General features: G+C 50.4%; 2 protein-coding genes across 2 annotated transcripts; one reads left to right on the plus strand and one right to left on the minus strand.

Annotated features, from left to right (window-relative positions):
- The first annotated feature begins 11,447 nt into the window (after positions 1–11,447).
- On the plus strand, positions 11,448–17,342 carry Il27 (interleukin 27). Its single transcript, XM_021167923.3, has 5 exons — positions 11,448–11,478; positions 13,432–13,592; positions 13,677–13,775; positions 15,337–15,495; positions 17,051–17,342. Exons 1-5 carry the CDS (start codon positions 11,448–11,450, stop codon positions 17,306–17,308), a joined length of 708 nt encoding a protein of 235 aa, XP_021023582.1. The 3' UTR covers positions 17,309–17,342.
- A 136-nt stretch (positions 17,343–17,478) lies between these two features.
- Positions 17,479–21,692, minus strand: Apobr (apolipoprotein B receptor). The gene is made up of 4 exons (XM_029480002.2): positions 21,619–21,692; positions 18,794–21,307; positions 18,439–18,707; positions 17,479–18,344 (listed from the first exon to the last, which is right to left on the minus strand). Exons 1-4 carry the CDS (start codon positions 21,673–21,675, stop codon positions 18,275–18,277), a joined length of 2,910 nt encoding a protein of 969 aa, XP_029335862.1. The 5' UTR covers positions 21,676–21,692; the 3' UTR covers positions 17,479–18,274.
- Between the last annotated feature and the right edge of the window lie 572 nt (positions 21,693–22,264).

Consider the following 22,264-nt stretch of genomic DNA (forward strand, 5'->3'; position numbering starts at 1 on the left):
TCCCAGCCCCTCACATCTCATGATCCTGCAATCAGGGTGCGAGGAGAGGGCTGAGGTCTTAAGGCTCAGTACTGGGGAATCTGTTCCCTTACTCTGTATAAGCAGCAGGCCTTCAGGCCCCATTTACTACGATCAGACATTTTGGTTTTGTTTTTTTTTGTTGTTGTTGTTTTTGTTTTTGGTTTTGGTTTTTCGAGACAGGGTTTCTCTGATAGCCCTGGCTGTCCTGGAACTCACTTTGTAGACCAGGCTGGCCTCAAACTCAGAAATCCGCCTGCCTCTGCCTCCCGAGTGCTGGGATTAAAGGCGTGCGCCACCACGCCCGGCGGTTTTGTTTTAAAGTGATTTATTTCTTTCTTCTCTGTTTGGGTGTTTTGCCTGCATGTGCCCTCAGAGGTCAGCAGAAAACAGATAACCCCCTGGAACTAGAGCGGCAGACAATTGTGAGCTGTCTGTCATATGGGTGCTGGAAATCAAACCCAGGTACTCTACAAAAGCCACCCGTGCTCTTAGCTGCTGAACCATCATCTCTCCAGCCGCTACCGATCACTTCTTAGCGTGTTTTGTGTTGCTATTTAAAAACAAAACAAAAAGACTGGATATTTTAATTTAAGAAGGAGCTTAATCAGAGGAGAGAAAAAACCAATCCAAGTTTTATCTCTGAGGAAGCTGAGGAGGGAAGAACTGTGCAAGGACTAGATGACATACAAAGCAGCTTCATTTAAGAAAAATAAGCACAATATACCCATGGAAGGAGTTACAGAGACCTAGTTCAGAGGAGACTGAAGGAAGGACCATCCAGAGACTGCCCCACCTGGGGATCCATCCCATAAACAACCACCAAACCCAGACCCTATTGCAGATGCCAACAAGATTTTGCTGTCATAGCTGTGTCCTGAGAGGCTCTGTTAGTGCCTGCCAAATACAGAAGTGGATGCTCACAGCCATCCATCAGACGGAGCACAGGGTCCTCAATGAAAGAGCTAGAGAAAGGATCCAAGGAGCTGAAGGGATCCACAGGAAGAACAACAATATGAACTCACTAGTACCCCCAGAGCTCCCTGGGACTAAACCCCCAATCACATGGTGGGACTTGTGTCTCTAGCTGCATATGTAGCAAAGGATAGCCTAGTCGGTCATCAATGGGAGGAGAGGCCCTTGGTCCTGTGAAGGTTCTATGCCCCAGTATAGGGGAATGCCAGGGCCAGGAAGCAGGAGTGGGTGGGTTGGTGAGCAGGGGGAGGGGGGAGGAGGAGAGCGGATAGGGGATTTTTGGAGGGGAAACTAGGAAAGGGGATAACATTTGAAATGTAAATAAAGAAAATATCTAATAAAAAAATAAAAGAAAAATTAGCCAGCTATGAAGGATATGCCTTTAATCCCAATAATGGAGAACAGAGGTAGGCAGATCTCTGTGAGTTCAAGGCTAGCCTGGTCTACATAGTGAGTTGTTCTAGGACAGCCAGAGTTACATAGTGAGACCCTGCTTTGAAAAACAAATGAATAAACAAACAAAAAAAAATGTTTGTTTTCCAAGTTAAAAAAAAAAGGATTATTTAGCTTGTGGTTTTTATGGCTAGGATATCAATCAGGATGGGAGCAGTGTCTGGTAGGGGACCTCAAGTTGTGTCACAATATGAAGGTTGACATCACATGGGGTGGGCAGAGGTCTCACATGGTAAGAGTCAAGGTGTGAGGTGTAGTCATGTAGCCCGCTCCCTCTTCCTCCTCCTTTGAAGATAAGATCGAACCATGCAGCTCAGGCTACCTGTGACCTCACAAGACACATTCCTACCTTACTCTCCTTGCTGGGCTCATGGGCACCGCTGGACCTGTGGACTTGCTATTATATAACAATCACCCTGCAAGAGACTCTCCCGTTCCTGGAGGACTGTCAAAGTTCCCTTATTCTTTCTTAGAAGTGAGTTACTACATCTAGTCTGTCCCTGTCACTGTCTGCAATGTGCAGAGAGAACTGTAGCTTAAGCCTTATGGCCCTGTCACACTCAAGAGGACTGACTACAGTCAAAGGATGCAAATAGCCTGGCTTCTGAGGTGGCACCAATGCTTAAATGAGGTGGGGAAAAGAGAGAGGAAGTCACCACACCACTATTTAGATAGGAATGAAGTTTGAAATGACTGCCCTATAACACAGAAACAATGACTAATAAGCCAGTGAACATTGAGGCAATATCTGGCCAGCACAGGACATAGCAGCCATTCAGGACGCTCTACCCCCCACTCTGACAACGTCCCACGTTTGTAGGCTGCAATGCAATTCGCAGCAACAGACAATCCAGAATAGAGTGAGCTTAGTCTGTGCTGAGCCAAAGGTTAACTGCAGATAAACACCAGACTCGATTTCCCTCATCCCTCAGCCTCCTGAGCACCGAGGTTATAAGCATGAGTCACAAGAACAGCTGGCCATGAAATTAAGGGATTCCCACAAAGTAGAGAACTTCCCCAGCCCAGGACTCTCTAGCAGTAGGCCAGTTCATGGCCTCTCGTACTACACAGTGGCCCCAGTTTATAGACTTCTTATAAGCTTAGCAGACTGTTTCTGCAGATATTCCTGTATTCTAAGACAGGATAGAGAAACAGAAGCCGTGGAGACACAGGCAGGAAAGGGGGCCTTCACTCCAGAGTCTGGTTGAAGCCTGCTGCCTCCTGAAAATCAAGTATTCTAACACAGTTAGCATTGAACGCTGCTGGGATAGGGACAATATAGAGCTGACGAGACGGCACAGCATTACCCACGTACTTGCTGTGATGCTTGACAGCCTGAGTTCGGTCCTCAAAACCTATGTGATTTAAGGAGAGAACCAACTCCTGTAACTCGTCCTCTGATGTCTACATGCACACCCTCCAATCAATCAATCAATCAATCAATCAATCAATCAATATGACCAGACACTAGTTAGAATGGTAGGGTAGATTTTGTTTGTTTTCAAAGTGCTGGGGTTTAAACCCAGAGCCTCAGAGATCCCAGGGAAATGGTCTGTTACTTAGGCACATCCCAGTCCTGATAGGGACAGATCTGGATCAGTAATAAACTGTTGCAATTGAGTTCAGAATGACTTGAAATCAACTCTGGTTTCTGCAGAGCAGAGTGAGGGGACCGGGAAGAGACCCATAGTGAGCTCAGCAGAAGTGAACATTACAAATGCTGGAAAGGAAGTATTGGTTCATGTGAAACCCACTGGGGTTTGGTTAAGTGGTGATGATCCTTCAAGCCTGGGGAACAGTTGTCTGATTGTAGCTGGAACAAACAACATTGTTCTCATGTCCACACATGCTCACATGTTCATATCCTTATGTAGCTCAGGATAGCCTTGAACTTGCAATCCTCCTGCTGGGTTTATAGGAATGTTTGTCTATGTACCTGAATGTGCCTGACTTCAACAAGTCAGACAGGCAGGTGACTGACCAAACGTAAGTGTGTATATGTGATGTACACTCGCACATACACGCGTGCACGTGCTCGCACACATGCACATGCATGCGAAGAGAGAGAGAGAGAGAGAGAGAGAGAGAGAGAGAGAGAGAGAGAAGAAGAAGAAGAAGAAGAAGAAGGAGGAGGAGGAGGGGGGTGGTTTTTTGGGTCAAAGTCTTACATGGAGCTAAAGTGAACCTGGAACTAGCCATCCTCCTGCCCCAGCCTCCTGGGTGATAGCATCCCAGGTGGGTGCCTTCATGCTCAGTAACAGTAAATTCTTTGGCTGCCTCGAGTTTTCTGGGGCAGGCACTGTAAGTTGAGATGGGGGGACACTAGGAACCATAACCTGAGCTGCTAGAAGCTTAGTGTTGGCTCAGATCTTTGTAAGCTGGGTTCCAGTGGAGAAACAGCTCAGAGGCTGGAGTTTGGACACAGGTCTGGGATTTGGTTTAGGCTGTCCAAGCTCTTTCCTCCCAGCTCAGGTGAAAAGATCAGAGGTCAGGGCCACTCCTCCGAGTGCTCCATCCTCTCACTGAACTCCAGGTCTGTGCCCTCTTGGTTCAGGACAGCCTATTTTAGGGTGTTTGTGTCCACATCTGCCCTGTGAAGGAAGTAAGAAGTGGTATCAGAATGGCTTTGTGGTTTCTATTGGAGTTGGCAGGGCCTGCTCTATTCTCCTCCAGGAACAAGGGGTCTTCTGGGCTTACACCAGCAAGGATGGCAAGAGGCCACTGAAGTCCTAACTAATCAGTCCGGGGGTGGGGTGGGGGTGGGGACAAAACCAGTTTATCCAAAAGACCTACACCCTGCAGAGCAAGTGAGACTCAGGAGGGGCAAGGAGGGACCTTGATATAGCTCCCTGGTGGAAGAATGCATCAGCCCCCAGGCTGCTGGGAGACATCAGAGCTTCCACACTGTCTCCTTTGCCCACGCTGTGCTTCTCAGTCCCCCCTCTGACTTCTGCTTGACTTCTGCTGGGCACAGTCATCACAAACACATCTTCAGTGGCAAGGAACACCACCACCTACTGTGGGACCGTGAAAGGCAGCCTGTTTTCTGGTCGAGCTGGGTTCAAACCCCAGAGACCCAGCAGATTAATCTGCAAGAGACAGAAAGTTCCTTTGCCATGCTCCCAGACACTAGGTTCCTGACACGAGGACCCAGCTCCATCATTCTGTGGCCATCAATCATGTAGGCTGTCCGTATCCACCCCCACAGTTAACTGGCAATATATTGCCTGGTATGCTCCTCCCAACAGTTACCAGGCAACTTTTGTAGTAGGCCCAGCCTACTACAAAAGGGGCTGCTTGGCCTCTCCTCTCTCTTTGTCTCTTCTCTCACCCTTTAGCTCTTCTTGCTCTTATCCTCACCTTTTGCCCTCCTTCTTCCACCCTCTTCTCACCTCTCTCCACATGGCCATGGCTGCCCTCTACTTCTCTACTCTTCTCCCTCTCTCTGCCTTTCTACAATAAACACCTTGAAACCATGGACCGTCTCTTCTCATCAGGATCCCCTGGGCTGGAGAAATGGAACAGGTTTCCCTCTAACGAGCAGCCCATCTAACCTCCTGTCCTCTAGCCACGGCTGCCAGCCAACCCAAGCTGTCCACCGAGCTAGCTAACCAGACTCTCACCCGCCCAGAAACCACCCAACGCCTTCCCCACTTCCCTGTCTCCCTTCAGCACCCAGGCTGACCAAGCTGCCCATCGGGCCTCCACTTTGTTCTCAGCTCTTCCGTGACATCCAGCAGCATCGGGGATGTCCGAGACTGAGAACCTGTCGTCTCTGGCCTCAGTGAGGCCCAGCCAGCTCTTCGGTACCCAGCAGTCTGTGGTGCCTGAGAGTCTGAGCTGAGACTGCGCCCGCCCCGCCTCTGCCTTCCAAGTGCTGGGATTAAAGGCGTGTGCCACCACCACCGGGCCCTTTCTCCTTTTCAACGTGTGAGATTATAGGGTGGTTCTGGAGGTGCCACAGACAAAATTGTAATTAGATAAGATAAAACGTGGAACAGAAGGGTTCCATAAAGGAGTTAAATGTCTTTTCCTATCAGTGTGTTTTCTTGTGATAGTCCTAGGAAACTGCAGGCTTATAGCTAGGAAAGGAGAAAGGCTCAGGTGCTTAGTCCATAAGCAGGATTCTTTAATATTTTCACATTCATTTGAAATATCTCTATGTGGGAAAAAAATACTGTTTCTACATAGGCAATCTCCATAGCAAACATCGTTAACTCTAGTGGAATTTTAAAAACATTAGGTTTATTTTATGTGTATGAGTATTTTGTTTGTGTGTATGTTGGTGTGCCATGTGCATGCAGTACCCATGGAGGTCAGAAGAAGGCTTCCTGATATCCTAGAACTGGAGTTACAGGTAGCTGTGAATTATATGTGTGCTGGAAATCGAACCCGGTCCTCTGAAAGAGCAACAACTGTTGAGCCATCTCTCCAGCCTCAAATATTGAAAGTCTTGACTCTTAGCTGGCAAGACAATTAAACCAGATTCCCAGGCTTCCCCACCCCACACCCTCCTGCTCTGCATCTGACATTTATTCCCAGTCACCACCACCCATTTCCATTCTTCCACTCTGCCTGCCACCTAAGCATACCTCTGTGTGTCACACTGATCAAAATATTAGAAAACTTGTGGAGTGTTTTTGTTTGTTTGTTTTTCAAGACAGGGTTTCTCTGTGTAGCCCTGGCTGTCCTGGAACTTACTCTGTAGAACAGGCTGGCCTCGAACTCAGAAATCTGCCTGCCTCTGCCTCCCAAGTGCTGGGATTAAAGGCGTGGGACACCACCACCACCCAGCTAAGAGTCTTTTTTTATTGCTTTTGTGTGTATGGGTGAGCGTTTTGCTTGTGTCTGAGTGGATGCCTGATATCTGGGGGAGGCCAGACAAGGGCATAGGATCATCTGGAACTGGAGTTCCAAACAGCTGAGGAGTGAATGTCTGGGTGGGTGCTGAGAATCACTCCAGGGCCCCTGGAAGAGCAGCAAATACTTTTAACCAAATACTTTTAATACTTTTCTCTCCAGCCTCCACTGAGCTATCTCAGCAGACTCAATCTAATCTTTTGAGTGCCAACATGACGTCACCGTGGGAAGTTCCACACTTGACCTTATGTGACTCCACAGAAAGCATGAGAGGACTGAAAATACATAACGTTACTACTTCTTGGCCTTGTAGATCAAGATAAAGGATGTAACATTCCTTCTGAGTGTGAGTATCAGGCACATAGGAAAGAAAGAAATGTATTTGGGCTTTTGACCTTTTCTCAGGAGGTCTCCTTGTGCAGTGGTCTCTGCTCCTCCCAGCCCCCGTTCCTCTGAGAAGGAGGCTTCTGCTTGCTGAGCCCATTCTTCAAGGGAAGAAACAAGGACCAGAGAGTGATTTTCAAGGGTTTCCCAGAAAGTTGCAAGCTGCGTGCCTTGTTTGGCTCGCCTCTCAGATTAGCAACAACTGGTATTTCTTGCTGCTTCCTGTGAGTCAGGCCTTGTAATACCCACTAATAGCTGAACCCCAGTCTTACCAATGCAGGGCCCCTGCTTAGTGTTTCATACTCAGTAGTGTGGTGAACCCCTAATGGTCTGGCAGTTTGCACTCTCTATCTCACACACAGATGGGGAAGCCGACAGATAAGTCGGGAACCTGCTACCCAGTAGCAGTGCTGACTTGCTCTATTCATTCATTTATTTCTGAGACACTCACCATGTGTCCTTGGCTGTCCTAGAGCTCACTATGTGACTTCCATCCTGGGCCTAAACATAGTGTCATTGAACAAATCACCTTGGAGGGCAGGAGGTAAAGCCTCCATTTTTCCCAGTAAAGGGGCTTTGTAAAGTTAGGTCTAGGAATGCAGGTCTGTTTAGGTACAGGATGCCGGGATGGTGGGGAGGGGAGTGGGAGCATTGGGGAGGGCTGGACAGTGAAGTCCCCTGCTTTTTCAGTGAGTAGACACTGTGAGGCCACATTTCTCCCTATGGACAGAAAATGTAGCTCAATGGTAGAGTGAGAAAAAAAAGAATTCTAGCTGGGTGTTAGTGTTATATGCCTAGAACCCCAGACCAAATGGGAAGTTCCAGACCAGTGTGGGCTATATGGCAAAATCCTATATTTTAAAAAAAGTTGTGGGCTGGAGAGATGGCTCAGTGGTTAAGAGCACTGACTGCTCTTCGAAAGGTCCTGAGTTCAAATCCCAGCAACCACATGGTGGCTCACAACCATCCGTAATGAGATCTGATGCCCTTTCCTGGTGCATCTGAAGACAGCACAGTGTATATATATATATAAATAAAAGTTGTGTGTGTGTGTGTGTGTGTGGCATAATGGCAAATGCCTTTCATTTCAGCACTCAAAAGTTAGAGGCAGGTCGCTGTGAGTTCTAGGCCAACTTGATCTACATAGCCAGCCATGACTATACAGTGAGACTCTGTCTGAGTGGTAGCTGGAGAGCTGTCTCAGCAGTTAAGGGAGCCTTCTGATCTTTCAGAAGACACTAGTTCAGTTCCCAGCACCTATGTTAGAGAGTGCAATTGCCTATAATCCTGGTTCCAGGGGACTAAATACATTCAGTTTCTGTGAGTACACACATGATATATACAAACCCTGATACACACACAGAACACAAAAAATAAAATAGATATTTAAGTCAAAAACAAAACAAAGAGATGGCATGGCCTGATGCGGCCTCACCTACCTCCTGTCTGAGGGAAGGAGGGCTACGCTGGGCTCAAAGCCTCCAGGTAAGGTTCAATGCCTCCCCCACAGGCCATCTTGGTGGCACCACAGGGCTAGTTCTGAGCTTTGGCACTGACATCACAGAACCTAGGGATTCCCCGGTAAAGCCCAAACTGGAAACGTGGAGGCTGAGTTCCATTCTCCATTCTGTTACTGCTCTCCACGTGCCTCCGGCTAAGACTTCTCACCCATGGCTCCGCTGAAGTCAGCAGATGCTGCCCCCAAGCTCTGGAGAACCCGGAGGGTGTGGGAAAGAACTAGAAACTTGGTGGGCAGTTCTTTCGATCTTGCTCTAGGTTTTCATTTCATTGTAAGTGCAGTGGCTACCGGGGAAACTAGCTGTCAAGCCACAGTGAGGAAACTGAGATCCAAGATAGGCAAGTCACGCCCCAACCTTCCTATTTTCCATTTCTCACCTCTTACCACATCCCTTACATTTCCTGTAGGCTCCAGCCTAAGCCATAGCACTCGGGATACTGAAGCAGGAAGAGTTCAAGTTTGAGGCTGCTCTGGGCTACATAATAAGACTGTGTCTTTTTATTTTTATTTCATTTTTTTCTTTAAATTTTAGTATATATGCGTGTGTGTGTCTGTGTGTGTCTGTGTATATATGTATATATATATATATATTTGGAGACAGGGTCTCACTGTGTAGCAGTCCAGGTCAGCCTCATAGAGATCTGCCTGCCTCTGTTCCCAAGTACTGGGATTAAGTGTGTGTGCCACCATGCCTGGCTTAAGGTCTGGTCTTGCAAAACATTGATGCATGGATAGATAGATCGATAGATAGATAGGCAGACAGACAGAAAGACAGACAGGTGAAACTGAGAACTATAGCAGGGAGGGCTAGTAAGGTGGTTTAGTGAGTAAAGCATTTGCCATATAAACTTAAGGAGCTGGACTGGACCCCTGGGACTCTCATAAAGGTGGAAAAAGATAACTTGACGCCACAAAATTATCCTCTGACTTACACACACATACACACACACACACACACACACACACACACATGCACACATGCACACATGCACACACACGCACATTAATCAGGAAAAGGATAGAATCTGCAGAGATAAGTGGGTGCTTTGGGTTGGGTTTCAAGGGGCATGGTGTAGCTCCCACCTGAGGGGGTATTGTATTGGGTGAACCATCTGAGGTGAGGCAGGAGGCAGGGATCTTTTGAAGAATAAACTCTTCAGCATCTGAAGAAGGGAAGAAGGAACAGCCAGGGTAAAGGCCCCGAGGACCTGGTGTTCTAAAAGCAACAGAAGACCAATGTGTCGGAAGCGTGTGCACGGGAGCAGAGTGAGCAAGCTATAAGAACTGAGAAGGATCCAATAGAGGTAAGACTTGTGTGAGGAGGGGATGAGCCATCCCCCAGAGAAACCAACAGCAGAGGGAACTGGTATAGGGCTGCTCATAGGTGGAGCTGCTTGCACAACACTTCAGACAGCACTGCAGTTTCTGAGCCCGGACATATGAGGGTGCCTCCAACTAAAGGTTAAGAGAAGTGCTGAAGGCCAGAGGAACTGGGAGGGGAGGCCAGGGGCCCAGAAGGCTGTTCGTTTGCAGAGGGACAGACAGTGGAAGGGCAGTGGACAGAACTGAGGGAGTACCAAGGATTGAGTGCTTTGTGCTGAGCAGAGGGGTGGTGTGCAGAAGAGTAGGCTGACCAGTGTGCTTATCCCCACCACATGCGCGCGCGGGCACACACGCACACACACATGCACGCACACGCACACACAAGCTCGTGCACGGACAGGCGCGCGCACACACACACATGCACACACACACGCACACACAAGCTCGTGCACAGACAGGCGCGCACGCACACATGCATGCACACATGCACGCTTATTGGCAGTGGGTGGAGGAGCTGCTGCCCCTGGGACTGATGCGGCAAACGCCTGTCTGGACCAGGGCATTCTGCTCCAGCTTCCCTCTCCTTCCCTGAAGCTCTCTAATAGCTTCCAGGACTTGCTATCTCCCTGGCACTGTGGCTTAAGAATCCTTAGATGGGCAGTTCCTAGGCAGGGATGAGGAGGTGCAATACCCGAAGGGGAAACCCCCTTAGTTTCTATCTCACAGCAAGAACCCAGTAGGGAAACCCCACAAGTCCCAAAAGGAAAGCAGGACTTTGGGGAAGAGCAAGAAACCCCCATGCTCTCTCCGAAGATGGGAAACCAAGGGTGTGGCTGAGAGCAGGTTGTGATAGAAGGAATGCTATAGTCAGGCCCCAGCCCTGGGAAGATCATAGATTTCTGTGATCTTCATGCTGAAGCACTGGGATTACTGCAGATCTTGGCTGAGCCTTGACCTGACCTCATGCAACCCCAAGCTGGCCACAGGCTGAACCTCAATTCTCCTTGGTTGAATGCTTACCCTAGTGTAAGCCTTCACCTTACCTGAATCACAGCTTCAGTCAGAGACTGCACAGCTCTGTCCCTGATGAAGCTCTAAGCCTAACCCTGACCAGCCACAGCAGAAGGTTCATTGATAGCTCCGGCCCCAAACACAGAGAGACCACATACACTGGCCTCAGGCTAGGCGTGGAGTTTAACCTTAGACCAAGCTCTGACTCTTTCATATGGACTGACCCCTAATCCTATGTGACTCTGTTCATAGACGGAGCCATTGTCTGAATGAGGCTGATCATGAAACCGTGGCCTTGAGATGGGTCTCCTTCATCCATGATACACTTACTTACAGACACCTGAATGGCAGCTCTCAATGCAACAAACCAGTTCCTGCCCCCCCCCCCCCACACACCCCCACCACAGACTCATCCAGCACCATGGAACTACAACTTCCCGCACACTCTTCAGCCATCTGGTAAACCAAATGAGGGGATGGATGAGTCACCTCCACTAAGTCCCTTCTTATGGGTAATTCCCTTACCTGGCCATCTGTCATTCACCGGACAATGGACTGCCATGGCCCTTGGATGCTCGTGACAGTGGAGAAGCACAAGGAGGTTGGGTCTTTTGAGTCCCACCAGTGGACAGTGCTATGTGAGTGGCCAGAGTCTCAGGGGTGGGGAGGTGAGGGAAGGGCTGGACCTGGGTCTGGAGCTCAGATGGGCTGAAACCCCAGCTTCCTGCCACCCCCATGCTTCCCCCTCTGGGAAGGGAAATTACGTTTCCCCATTTTAGCCAGGGAAGACTTAGTGAACACAAAGCTGAAAGTACAAGTAGGACAGAAAGTGAAACTGGACGCAGCCCCCAGTATAAGACCCCCCTACCCAGGAGATGGCTGCACACAGAGGCTGGGCCCTGACATGGGCCAGGTGACAGGAAACCTTGGCTGGCGTGAGTTGGAAGCGGCGACTGGGCTGAGGGCTGGGAGGTTTGGTGGAGCCCAGGAGAGGTTGGGAAAGTTTGACAGGTAGGGTTGGGCAGAAAGTTGAGGGGCAACACTTTGGCCACATAGACAGTCATGGCTAGCTGACCACGGGAATAAGACTGGTGTAAGTGGGTAGGGGTTAGAGCAGTGGAATTATGGTTGGCTGGGTGAGTGATAGCAGTGTCTGGGATGTGTCAGGAGGACTGGACAGGCAACCTGGCCAGGAGCAGGACTAAACAGACAAATGAAGATTGTAGAGGGAAGAGGCTGAGAACCGAGGACAGTCAGAGGAACAGCACAGGGGAGCTGGTAAGAGTGGTGACTGGGACCAAGGGGGCAACCTCTCTGGGTAAAGGTCTCTAACTTACCCGAGGTCTGGAACGTAGAAGGCTGCCCAGTCTGCAGCTGGGAGCTGAAGGACTAGGAACGGAGTTGTAGGAAGAGGGGCAAGTGGTAGGCTGGGTAAGCTCAAGGGCTGGAGCATGAGGGCAGGATTCTCTACAAAGGGGTCTTGGGGTGTCTAGAATTTTGAGAGGTGGTAAGTGGGTATGAGCTGGCACACCTTAGTCTGGGATGTAATATTTACCAAGGCCTAAGGGTTCATGCCTTCTCCCCATCCTAGAGCTAGGAAGAATTCTATTTAGTCTCCAGGATACTAGGGAGTCAGAATGGTTCTCAAGCCAAGAAACCTGAATGCCAGAGATCTCAATCACTGCCCACTTCTGAAAGTATATGGGGAAAATAGATGCCCCCCCCCACCCAAGCTTCCATTAACTACTGCTGAGGGCACTTTAGGGAGGTTTATAGATTATGAATGGATAGACGGGACCTGGAGAGGAGCAAGGGTGGGGAGAGACTTGGGGATAGTTTTGGTTTGGGTTTCGGGGAGAATTGTGTAACTCCCGCTTGAGAGAGAAACCACTGAAGATTGCCCTCTTCCCAGAGCCCCCACTTCACAGCTCTGCTCCCTTCTTACTACACATTGCAGGGCTTGAAGTCCCCTGAAAAGTCAGATAGCATGACTCTCAGTCCACAGCTGGGAGCCTGGGACACAAAGGTAAGAGGTGACCTGCTCAAGGCAGGATGAAGACACTAGCCTCCCCCTCCATCAGTGCCATCCCCACCACATGTCCCTTCCAGGACCATACTGCTAATTTACCCCAGAAGGGCTCAGTGCACAGTGGCATATTTTCCATATGAATAGATGGTCCCTAGAATAGAACCACTGGCTTTGCCAGGTCTTCCCTACGGCCCTAGGTCTGTTTAAAGCCCCAGAGCTGTCTGGGTGAACCCAAGGAATCCTTGGCAGAACACAGTGTCGCCACCTCTGGGGCAGGTGGGTTCTTCCTCTGAGTTCCCTAGGGATAGAGTACTGGCCTGTGTTTGGGTAGATCTGGAGTCCAACCCTGCCTCCCTGACCTCTCACTGACTAACCATGGCTAGTCACTTTACCCAATCTCAAGGGCTAGGGCACACACATGCAGTTATGTGGGCTGGGCACTGGAAAAGGCAATTGACTAAGGGAACTAGTTGGAGTGTTTGTATTAAGATCCTGCCTTTGGGGCTTGGAGGTGGTAGCACACACCTTTAATCCCAGCACTTGGGAGGAAGAGGCAGGCAGATTTCTGAATACAAGGCCAGCCTGGTCTACAGAGTGAGTTCCAGGACAGCCATGGCTACACAGAGAAACCCTGTCTAGAAAACAAAACAACACAACAACAACAACAACAACAAAGCTCCTGCCTTTGGTGTTCTTACAACAGTGTGCAGAGTAACATGGGAGTAGCCTCTGTGGTCCAAATGATGGTTCTAAGGGGGTAGCTTGAAGATGCCAAAGAGACTCAGTGCTTGTATAGATCGGTTTCTTTCTTCTCCAGGGTTCTCCAGCTTTATCTTGTCCCCTTTCCTCCTTTCTCCAGGGCTCAGCCTGTTGCTGCTACCCTTGCTTCTGGTACAAGCTGGTTCCTGGGGGTTCCCAACAGACCCCCTGAGCCTTCAAGAGCTGCGCAGGGAATTCACAGTCAGCCTGTACCTTGCCAGGAAGCTGCTCTCTGAGGTTCAGGGCTATGTCCACAGCTTTGTGAGTCTCCTTAGCACAATTGGGTCTGGAGGTGAGGACACCCCCAAGTCCCACTGGCCCTCACTAACAGAATTTACCCCTCAGGCTGAATCTCGCTTGCCAGGAGTGAACCTGGACCTCCTGCCCCTGGGATACCATCTTCCCAATGTTTCCCTGACTTTCCAGGCATGGCATCACCTCTCTGTAAGTCAACGGCAAGGGGATGGGGAGACTGGCAGTAAAGCATGGTACATAGACAAGTGTTTGAGCAGGTGTGGCTCTGCAGGTTTGTATGGCTAATATGTCTCTGTATGTAAAGGTGAGGCTGGAAGCTGAGGGTAGTGGTACACATCTGTAATCCCAATACTTGGGAGGCAGAGACTAGGATTTGAGAAAGATAGAGGAGCAAAGGAGAGGGAGCTGGGATTTGAAAGTGGGGACCGCAAGATGGTGAGCATGACACTGGGTTGGGGGAAGAGGTGGGACTGGGAATGGAGGTAGCTATGGGAAAGAGATGGGCTGATGACTGTGATGGGAGTGGGGTCAATTCAGAGAGAAGACAGTTGTGGATATGGGTGAAAATTGGGTTGGAGATGAAAGAAGGAAGTTCAATGGTCACGCTGAATTTGAGCCTGTGGAGGGAGGTGGATTGGGTTAAGAATAAGAATGAGGGCTGGGGCTGGTGAGATGGCTCAGTGGGTAAGAGCACCCGACTGCTCTTCCGAAGGTCCGGAGTTCAAATCCCAGCAACCACATGGTGGCTCACAACCATCTGTGATGAGATCTGACTCCCTCTTCTGGAGTGTCTGAAGACAGCTACAGTGTACTTACATATAATAAATAAATAAATCTTTAAAAAAAAAAAAAGAATGAGGGCTGGAGAGATGGCTCAGAGGTTAAGGGCACTGACTGCTCTGCCAGAGGTGGTGAGTTCAATTCTCAGCAACCACATGGTGGCTCACAACCATCTGTAATGGGATCCAGTGCATGAATGGGAATGAGGCGGGAAAGCTGGTGGAGATGCCAGCACAGGATGTGACTGACAGGTTGTATGGATGGCAACGGAAGGGACAGAATGAAGCTGCAGGTGGAGGGAGTGGGTAGAGGAGATGAGTATGGGGCTAAGGAGACAGGACTGACCTTACAATGATAGAAGAAGGCAAGAATAAATCCAAGGAGCCTAGTGATATGGCTCAGTAGAGAAAGGCTCTTGCTGCCAAAGCCAACAACCTGAGTTCAATCCCTGGAACCCACATCGTAGGAGAGAATCAATTGCAGGAAGTCGTCCTCTGATGTTCATAGACATGTGCACAGGTACACACATACACATGCTATAAATAGATGTGATATAATACTTTTTGTTGTTGTTTTGGCTCTTTGAGACAGGCATCGCTATTTGCTCTGACTGTTCTGGAGCTCACTAAGTAGACCAGGCTGACCTCTGACTCACAGAGGTCCTCCTATATCTGCCTGCTGAGTGCTGGGATTAAATTGTGTACTGCCATGAGATGATAAAAAATTTAGCACACCAGTAGGATTTGCTGAAGGAGGCAGAGGCAGGAGGATCACGAGTTCGAGGCCAGCCTGGGCTACAGAGTGAGTTCCAGGACAGCCAGGGCTACACAGAGAAACCCTGTCTCAAAAAAAATTAAAGTGTAAACTTGTGAATGAAATGGAAGCTAGAATCAAAAAGAGACCCACATAAGGATGGCACTCGATTTGGTGTTTTACGGCTGTCTCTTGATATTCCCCTTCTCTTCAATAGGACTCTGAGAGACTCTGCTTCCTCGCTACCACACTTCGGCCCTTCCCTGCCATGCTGGGAGGGCTGGGGACCCAGGGGACCTGGACCAGCTCAGAGAGGGAGCAGCTGTGGGCCATGAGGCTGGACCTCCGGGACCTGCACAGGCACCTCCGATTTCAGGTAGAGTGTGCACTGTACCCTTGACCCCGGGGATCTACAAGCAAACTGGGCTCACTGGCTCTCTTTTGAAACACCTCCCGGAATCAGGTTGAAGAAACCTAGTGAGACACTTCAGCTTCTGTGAGTGAGTAGCGGCCCTAGAGCCTGGCTCTGCCCAAAAGTCTCAGCCTGCTCTTGAGGGCTGAACTCCAGTGAAAGAAGAGCTGTGGGACACCAGGGCAGCCCCTGTCGTCATCGGGCCCAGTATCCGTCCCTTCTCCCTCCAGTTCCTACTTCACTCGGATTCTCCGAGGCGGGTCAAAGGGCAATAGAAATTTTACCTTAGTAAAAAGAAAATTGAAAACGCAAAACAGGAACTACCTGTGTCACCCCCTCTGATCCTGAAAAATCCTTAACAGCAGAGAATTTCCTGACCAGTGATCCCCAGAGCAAAGCAGTCCCACCCAGTTTGGAGCATCTTGCTCTACCATGACCATTTTTAAAAATAGATAGATAGATAGATAGATTAGATAGATAGACAGACAGACAGACAGACAGGTAAGGGGGCTGGAGAGAAAGTCCCGTAGTTTACAACACTGGCTGCTCTTCCCAAGGACTTGAGTCCAATCCCCAGCATCTCAACCATTTCACAACCATCTCTAACTCCAGTTCTAGGTTTTCTGATGCCTTTTCTCAGCTCCTTGGCACTTGGTAAGTGGTGCACATACACACAGGCAAAACACTCATACACATAAAATAAATTTAATAGGTTTTTGTTTTTTAATCTAGTATGCCAAGTGTGGTGATGCATTCCTGCCATCTCAAACACTTGGTTGGTTGAGGCAGGAGAATTGTGATTTCAAGGCCACGCTGTGACTATACAGGAAGATTCTGTAAAATAAACAAACACAAGAAACAGAGCTGGAGAGATGGCAAGAGCAGTTAAGAGCACTTGCTAGTCTTGCAGAGGATAAATGCTAACACCCAGCACTCTCTCTGGCCTTGAAGAATGCCAGTCATACAGGCAGTGCACATACATACATGCAGGCAAAGAGCTCATATATACGAAATAAAAAAAATAAATCACATATATATATATATATATATGTATGTATATATATATATATATATCAGCTCAGCAGTCAAGAACACAGTTTGTCTTACAAAAGACCCAAGTTTGAGTCCTAGCATCCACATAGTGACTCACAACCATCCTCAAATCCAGTTCCAGGGGACCTGATGTCTCATCTCACCTTCTTAAGTACTGCACACATGTGGTACACATCCATACACATAAAAATAAATAAATAAATACATACATACATACATACATACATACATACATACATACATACATAATAGGGATGTTAAAGGGAAAAGAAATAAAATGCAAGATTTAAATAAAGACATGACTAGATTAGATAAAGACTTTGACCCTGTAAGTCTGAGGGAGAGGCTACCAGAGCAACCAGGGCCTGTGGTTACTGATGTCACTGGAGGTGATGGGCAGCAGAAGGAATAGACTCTCTCAGGTTCTTGATGTGGCCCTGTGTGACCCATGTGTCTTTCCTCATAGGTGCTGGCTGCAGGATTCAACTGTTTGGAGGAGGAGGAGGACAAGGAGGAAGAGGAAGAGGAGGAAGAAGAAGAAGAGAAGAAGCTGCCCCTAGGGGCTCTGGGTGGCCCCAACCAGGTGTCATCCCAAGTGTCCTGGCCCCAGCTGCTCTATACCTACCAGCTCCTGCACTCCCTGGAGCTTGTCCTATCTCGGGCTGTTCGGGACCTGCTGCTGCTGTCCCTGCCCAGGCGCCCAGGCTCAGCCTGGGATTCCTAACACCTAGCTTCAAGCCCTATGGCGTGACCTTCCAGCTCCCTTCCCTCGCCCGTTAAGACTCTAAGGCTGGAGTCTGGCCAACCACAGGACAGGCTCTAGCTCGTTTGCCTTAGACCAGGCAGGGCTTCACTAGCTCCCAGCCCTGACCCAATAATTTAAAAGCCCTCCAGTCCTTACCAGATATTTATTTCTTGGATATTTATTTATTTTTAAGAAATGGTTTATTTATTATTTCACTCTTGAGTTAGGCCACCATGCTGGGTGCCTAATAAAGCCATCCAGCCCGGTTTGTGTTTCCACATCTTTTCACAGGAAGGTCTGACACCCAACGAACAGGACAGTTTGGGAAGGAGTTGGGGGAGGGGGGAGCTTCCAGCCACACAGACCCCCTCTCTACTCCTATGTGCTTGGAGTTCCTGGGCAACGTTCCCCAACTCTGGCATGGAGGTTAGCATAGTAACCTGCAGAGTTGTGATATCGAGCCGTCATTTTGGAAACTCAAAGCAACTGACCTGTTGCTGGTGGCCGGGGACTCCAAGTGATGTCCCTTGCTCAGCCCCTTGAACCTCTTTCCTTTGGGCTGGTTTCCAACCCAGAAGTGTGCTATCTTACACGCACACTTACACTTGCTGGTCTTATCTTACATTGGGTGGCGGGTGAGCATACTGGGGAAATTTAGGGGAAAATAGTCTCCCCAGCCCAGTCTTCCGGGTAGCCTTCCAAGTAGTTGAGACAGATGTGAAAGGGCACCAGGAAAGGAATCCATGATCGATGCCAGTGGAGCAGGTTCCTCACTGGCTTAATCAGACTCCTTAGATTCAAGGTCTTCATAAATATCCAGTTTAGCTGAGGCTGGGAGGGTGAAAAAGATATATTCCAGTGGCTGAGGGACGCAAGAGTAACCAGGGTCCAGAAGAGCCTTCGGACCCTCTTGGGAGGTCTCTCTCACTAGGACTCTAGGCCCTGTCACTGTGGCTTTGGCTGGCTCAGTCGGGCTTGCAGCTCCTGCATCATGCCAGGATGAGCGAAGCCAAACCTGTAGAAGGAACAGATCCATAGGAGCTCTGGGAGGTGGACCCCAGCTTCCCGCGGACTCCTCACCACCCCAAGCATAGCGCCCCTGTGCCTACCCACGCCCCAGCATTTTTCTTCTGGCTGGCACTGGAGTCCCCTCGGGCTTTGTGGCACTTAGCTCTGGAGTTTCCTCTAGTTGAAGAGAGGACTGCTCAGGGACCGGCCGCTCCGCCTGGGGTTGGGGGCTGGGAGGGTCACACTGTGGCTCAGGAACAGAGATTCGATGGAAAGAGGGCCTCGAGCGCCGCCGTGAGGAGCTTCGAGAGAGGAGCACACGACTCCGAGGGACAGAGACATCCAGGCGGGACCCAGGGAGCAGCAGGGCCTGCAGCATAAGGGATATAGAAGACTGTAGAGAACTGACTTCCAGATTCTGCCTGTCCCTCTCGGGGACCCTGCTGAAGCCCTCACCTCATTCCAGTTGCTGTGAACATCCCCTGGGGCACCTGCCGTGGCCTCAGCCGATTCCGAGGGCCCAGGCACAGCTACTGTGGGGGTTTGGTGTGTCTGCTGCCCCTCCTGGTCTGAAGAGTGGTCCAGACCAGGATAGGTCTCCTGGATCTCTGTCCTCTGTGCTTCGCAGGTGGCATCCTCCTCCTCTACTTGTAGCGTTTGGATCTCGGCCTCTGAGTTGTGGACCTTCTGCTCTCGCGACTGCCCTCCCCCAGCCTCTTCTTCCAACAGCATCTGATCTCTTAGGAGCCCCTCAGTCTCCAGGGGGGTTATGGACCCCTCTGCTCTCTCTGCCTGGGGGCCTAAAGTCTCACCATCTGTCCCCCTTATGTCTTCTACCATTACAGATGTCTCCATCTCTGCCTGCTCTCCCTCTTCAGTCCCATCAATTTCTTGGATGTCATAGCCAGACACCTTCTCCTCTGCTGAGCCTTCCAAGCCAACTTCCTGTCCACTTTGCTTCTCTGTAGCCTCCTCCGGCTCCGGCTCCGTGCCTCTCCCAGCCTCCCCTCTGCCCTCGGAATACCAGGCTTTCCCAAGCTCTGTTTCTGGAGCCAACGCAGCTTCCCATTTTGGCCCTTCCTCGGTATCCACGGCCCTGACACCCACAATAATCTCATCAGCCACATAACTGGTCTCTGTGTCCTCACTGTCTTGCAGGCTCAGAGTCACCTCCTCCAGCCTCCTCTCCCTGCAAGTTCCATCTGCCTCCCAAGGCACTACAGCCTCCTCCTCAGCAGCCTCGTTTTCTGTGGGCTTGGATTCCTCCACTGACTGTTCTGTCCCCGCCTCTGCTCCTTGGCTTCCCTCCAGCTCCGGGTTAAGTGCTACGGAGGTCAGTTCCTCCTCTCCTCCTGACCCGAAGACCTCTGGCTGTTGGGCCTCCTGGCCTCCATCAGCCTGGATCTCCACTGCCTGCTCGGTTGCAGTCTGTTCCTTGCCTGCTTCAGCATCTGCTTTTACCTCCTGGCTATTTCTGCGGTCCACACCCCTACTCCAGTTTCCCCAGGCTTCTAGCTCAGGGCCTGCAAACCCCACAGGCCCAGGATATTCCTTCAAGCTTAGCACCTGCTCTGGGCTCAGGTCTGGAGCTCCACTAGTCTCTTCCTGACCCTTCTGTCCTTCCTCAAGTTGTTTAGTTAAAGCCTGGGAACGTCTCGCCAGCTCAGGGTCCTCTCCTTCAGCGACCTTTACTCTCAATACCTCTGGTGTCATCTGGGCTGCTTCACTCCTCTCTCCCACAAACAACTCCTCAGTGCTGACTTGTGGAGAGTCTGCCCAGTCAGGTTCATCTTTAGCCTCCGTGTCTAGGACTAGTGTAGGCTCTGTGGCCCAGGAGCTCCTTTTCTCCCTGGAGGATTCTTCTGCCTGTACCTCCTCTTCCAGACTCACTCCATTATCCCTGATGGCTAAGTCTTGCCTCTCCTCATCCTCAAAGCTGCCCCCTGTTTCCTGGTCTCCCATAGCCTCCTTTTCAGCTATGTGGCCTTCAGTCATCTCTCCGGTTCTCTCAGCCTCCAGGGTCTGGATCGGAAACCTAACTTCAGCCTCTCTCTTCTCATCGACCTCATCCTGCTGGTCTCCCTTGCCAGCCTCTTCTAGGACCCAGACTCTCCCAGTAGTTCCTGGGAAGTTGTCTCCTGGGTCTGACTCGTATTCTGCTTCCTGAATTCCTAGGCTATCAGACCCCTCCCTATCTGAGACTTTCCAGGCCTCTCTACTCAACATGGCCTGGTCCTCAGACTCGGCTCCGGGGCATTGTGTCCCCTGTGCCCTTGCACTTTGGCCATCCCTCATTGGGACCATCCTCTCCTCTTCCTTGTTAGCCCCTTTGGCACCAAGCCATTCGACTTCTGCAACCATGTCTTTGGCCACCCAGTCTATCTCTTTGCTGTCCTCTGTCATATTCTGCCCCTCAGTGCCAGCATTCCCCCCAGGCTCGTTGTGCCAGGTTGGCTGTGACTCCACCCCCTTGGCCATCCCTGGCTCTGCTGCTCTGACCACCGCCTCCTCTTCTTCCTTCTGTTCACGGGTTCTCAGAGGCTCCCCACTGCTTGCTTCCTCCTCATCCTGCTCCCAGATCTCCTGGGCTGTATTTCTGCTCCTGTCTCTGTGAGTCCCAGGCTCTGCCTCAGGCTTCAGTGGGACACTTGGCTCCTGGCCCCTGGCATCCTCAGCTGCCTTCCAGGACCCAGTGTCCTGCCTTTCTGCTTGGGGCCTTGCGGAGCTATCTGCTCTCCACCCCCATGTCTGTTCACCAGCTAAACTTCCTTCTTGGCATCTTGTAGTCTCTTCAGGTGCTTCTACCCTCTCACTCTGGCCACTTCTAAGTCCCTCCAGTGCCTCCTGGGCTTCCTCTCCTACAACCTTCCCCTCAGTCACCTCCCCCAGTTCCTCAGCTGCCTGTGCCTGCCTCTCTACTGTGGGGACTGTGTCTCCTACGAGGTAGGACACAAACGCACTGAAGGAGTCCTAGAAGACAAGAAAGAAGAGTGAAGGCACTCAGGGGAGGTCTAGCCACTTCCCCAGGAGTACACTGTTAACAAAGCCCAGGTAAGAATCAGGGATCTGGACGTCTGCTAAGGGACCCCGACAAGGCCTAGCTTGAGTAAGTGGGTACACTTGTGGAGGCAGGAGATTGAAACCCAGGAAGGACTGGGCTAGGAGTCTGGCTGACTGTAGGAAAAGGAGCTTGCTCAGGCTTGAGGAGAGGCTGTAAGGGAGAGGAAAGGTGAGACTACAAGGAATGGTGGAAGTTTCGGGTATCTCTCTGCCCCTCTCACCAGTGCTCCCCTCAAAGCCTGATGTAGCCCAGGGAGACGAAGCCGGAGAAAATCCATCCTGCAGGTCTCTGTGTGTCCAGAAAGCTCACAATGACCATCCGTCCCCACCCACGAAGTCCTCCCCAGCACCCAAGACACTTCCTCTTCCCCTGACTCTCCCTGACGAATCTCCACCCCAGGCCCTGTGCACCTCCCCCCTGCTCATGAATGACTTCATGACAGGCAGGGGGATGGCTTAACAGTGTCCAGGTGACTCAGACTCGGGTGCACATCTGGAACTAAAGGGCAGAGGATTGGGCCAGAAAGGGGAAAGGAAAAAAAAAAAAGTGGAAACAGGAGACCTCAGAATTGGGTATGGGGGAGGGGGCATGCGGCAAGTGCAGCCTGAGTGACTCAGGTCTTGTATTCGCACCTCAGCCATTTCCGGCTCCTCCAAGCCACAGCCTTCAGTGAGAGGAAGCTAGGGTTTGTGGTTCCTGATTTATTTGGGGAGAAGCTGTAGAAGTGAGGATAAGGCCACTGGAAGTTCTGGGTTCCCATTTTCAATGCCATTAAGATTTTTCTGGGGATGAAAGGTCTGGATTGGTGCTCAATGCCCACATCCTCACCTACGGTTATTCTTGTACTGTGGTCATGTGTCCTCACA

The sequence above is a fragment of the Mus caroli genome, unplaced genomic scaffold, assembly GCF_978045245.1.
Source record: "Mus caroli unplaced genomic scaffold, Mus_caroli_1 scaffold_8, whole genome shotgun sequence".
NCBI lineage: Eukaryota > Metazoa > Chordata > Mammalia > Rodentia > Muridae > Mus > Mus caroli.

What these genes read in the sequence shown, in the direction of transcription:
- Il27 (XM_021167923.3), top strand. Translation starts at nt 11,448, where the DNA reads ATGGGCCAGGTGACAGGAAACCTTGGCTGGC. An exon ending in AGGGCTATGTCCACAGCTTT is followed by an intron (nt 13,593 to 13,676) that starts GTGAGTCTCCTT and finishes TTTACCCCTCAG; the next exon opens with GCTGAATCTCGCTTGCCAGG. An exon ending in AGGCATGGCATCACCTCTCT is followed by an intron (nt 13,776 to 15,336) that starts GTAAGTCAACGG and finishes TCTCTTCAATAG; the next exon opens with GACTCTGAGAGACTCTGCTT.
- Apobr (XM_029480002.2), bottom strand. Translation starts at nt 21,675, where the DNA reads ATGGATTTTCTCCGGCTTCGTCTCCCTGGGCTACATCAGGCTTTGAGG. An exon ending in AGGCTTTGAGGGGAGCACTG is followed by an intron (nt 21,308 to 21,618) that starts GTGAGAGGGGCA and finishes CTTGTCTTCTAG; the next exon opens with GACTCCTTCAGTGCGTTTGT. An exon ending in AGAAAAATGCTGGGGCGTGG is followed by an intron (nt 18,345 to 18,438) that starts GTAGGCACAGGG and finishes TTCCTTCTACAG; the next exon opens with GTTTGGCTTCGCTCATCCTG.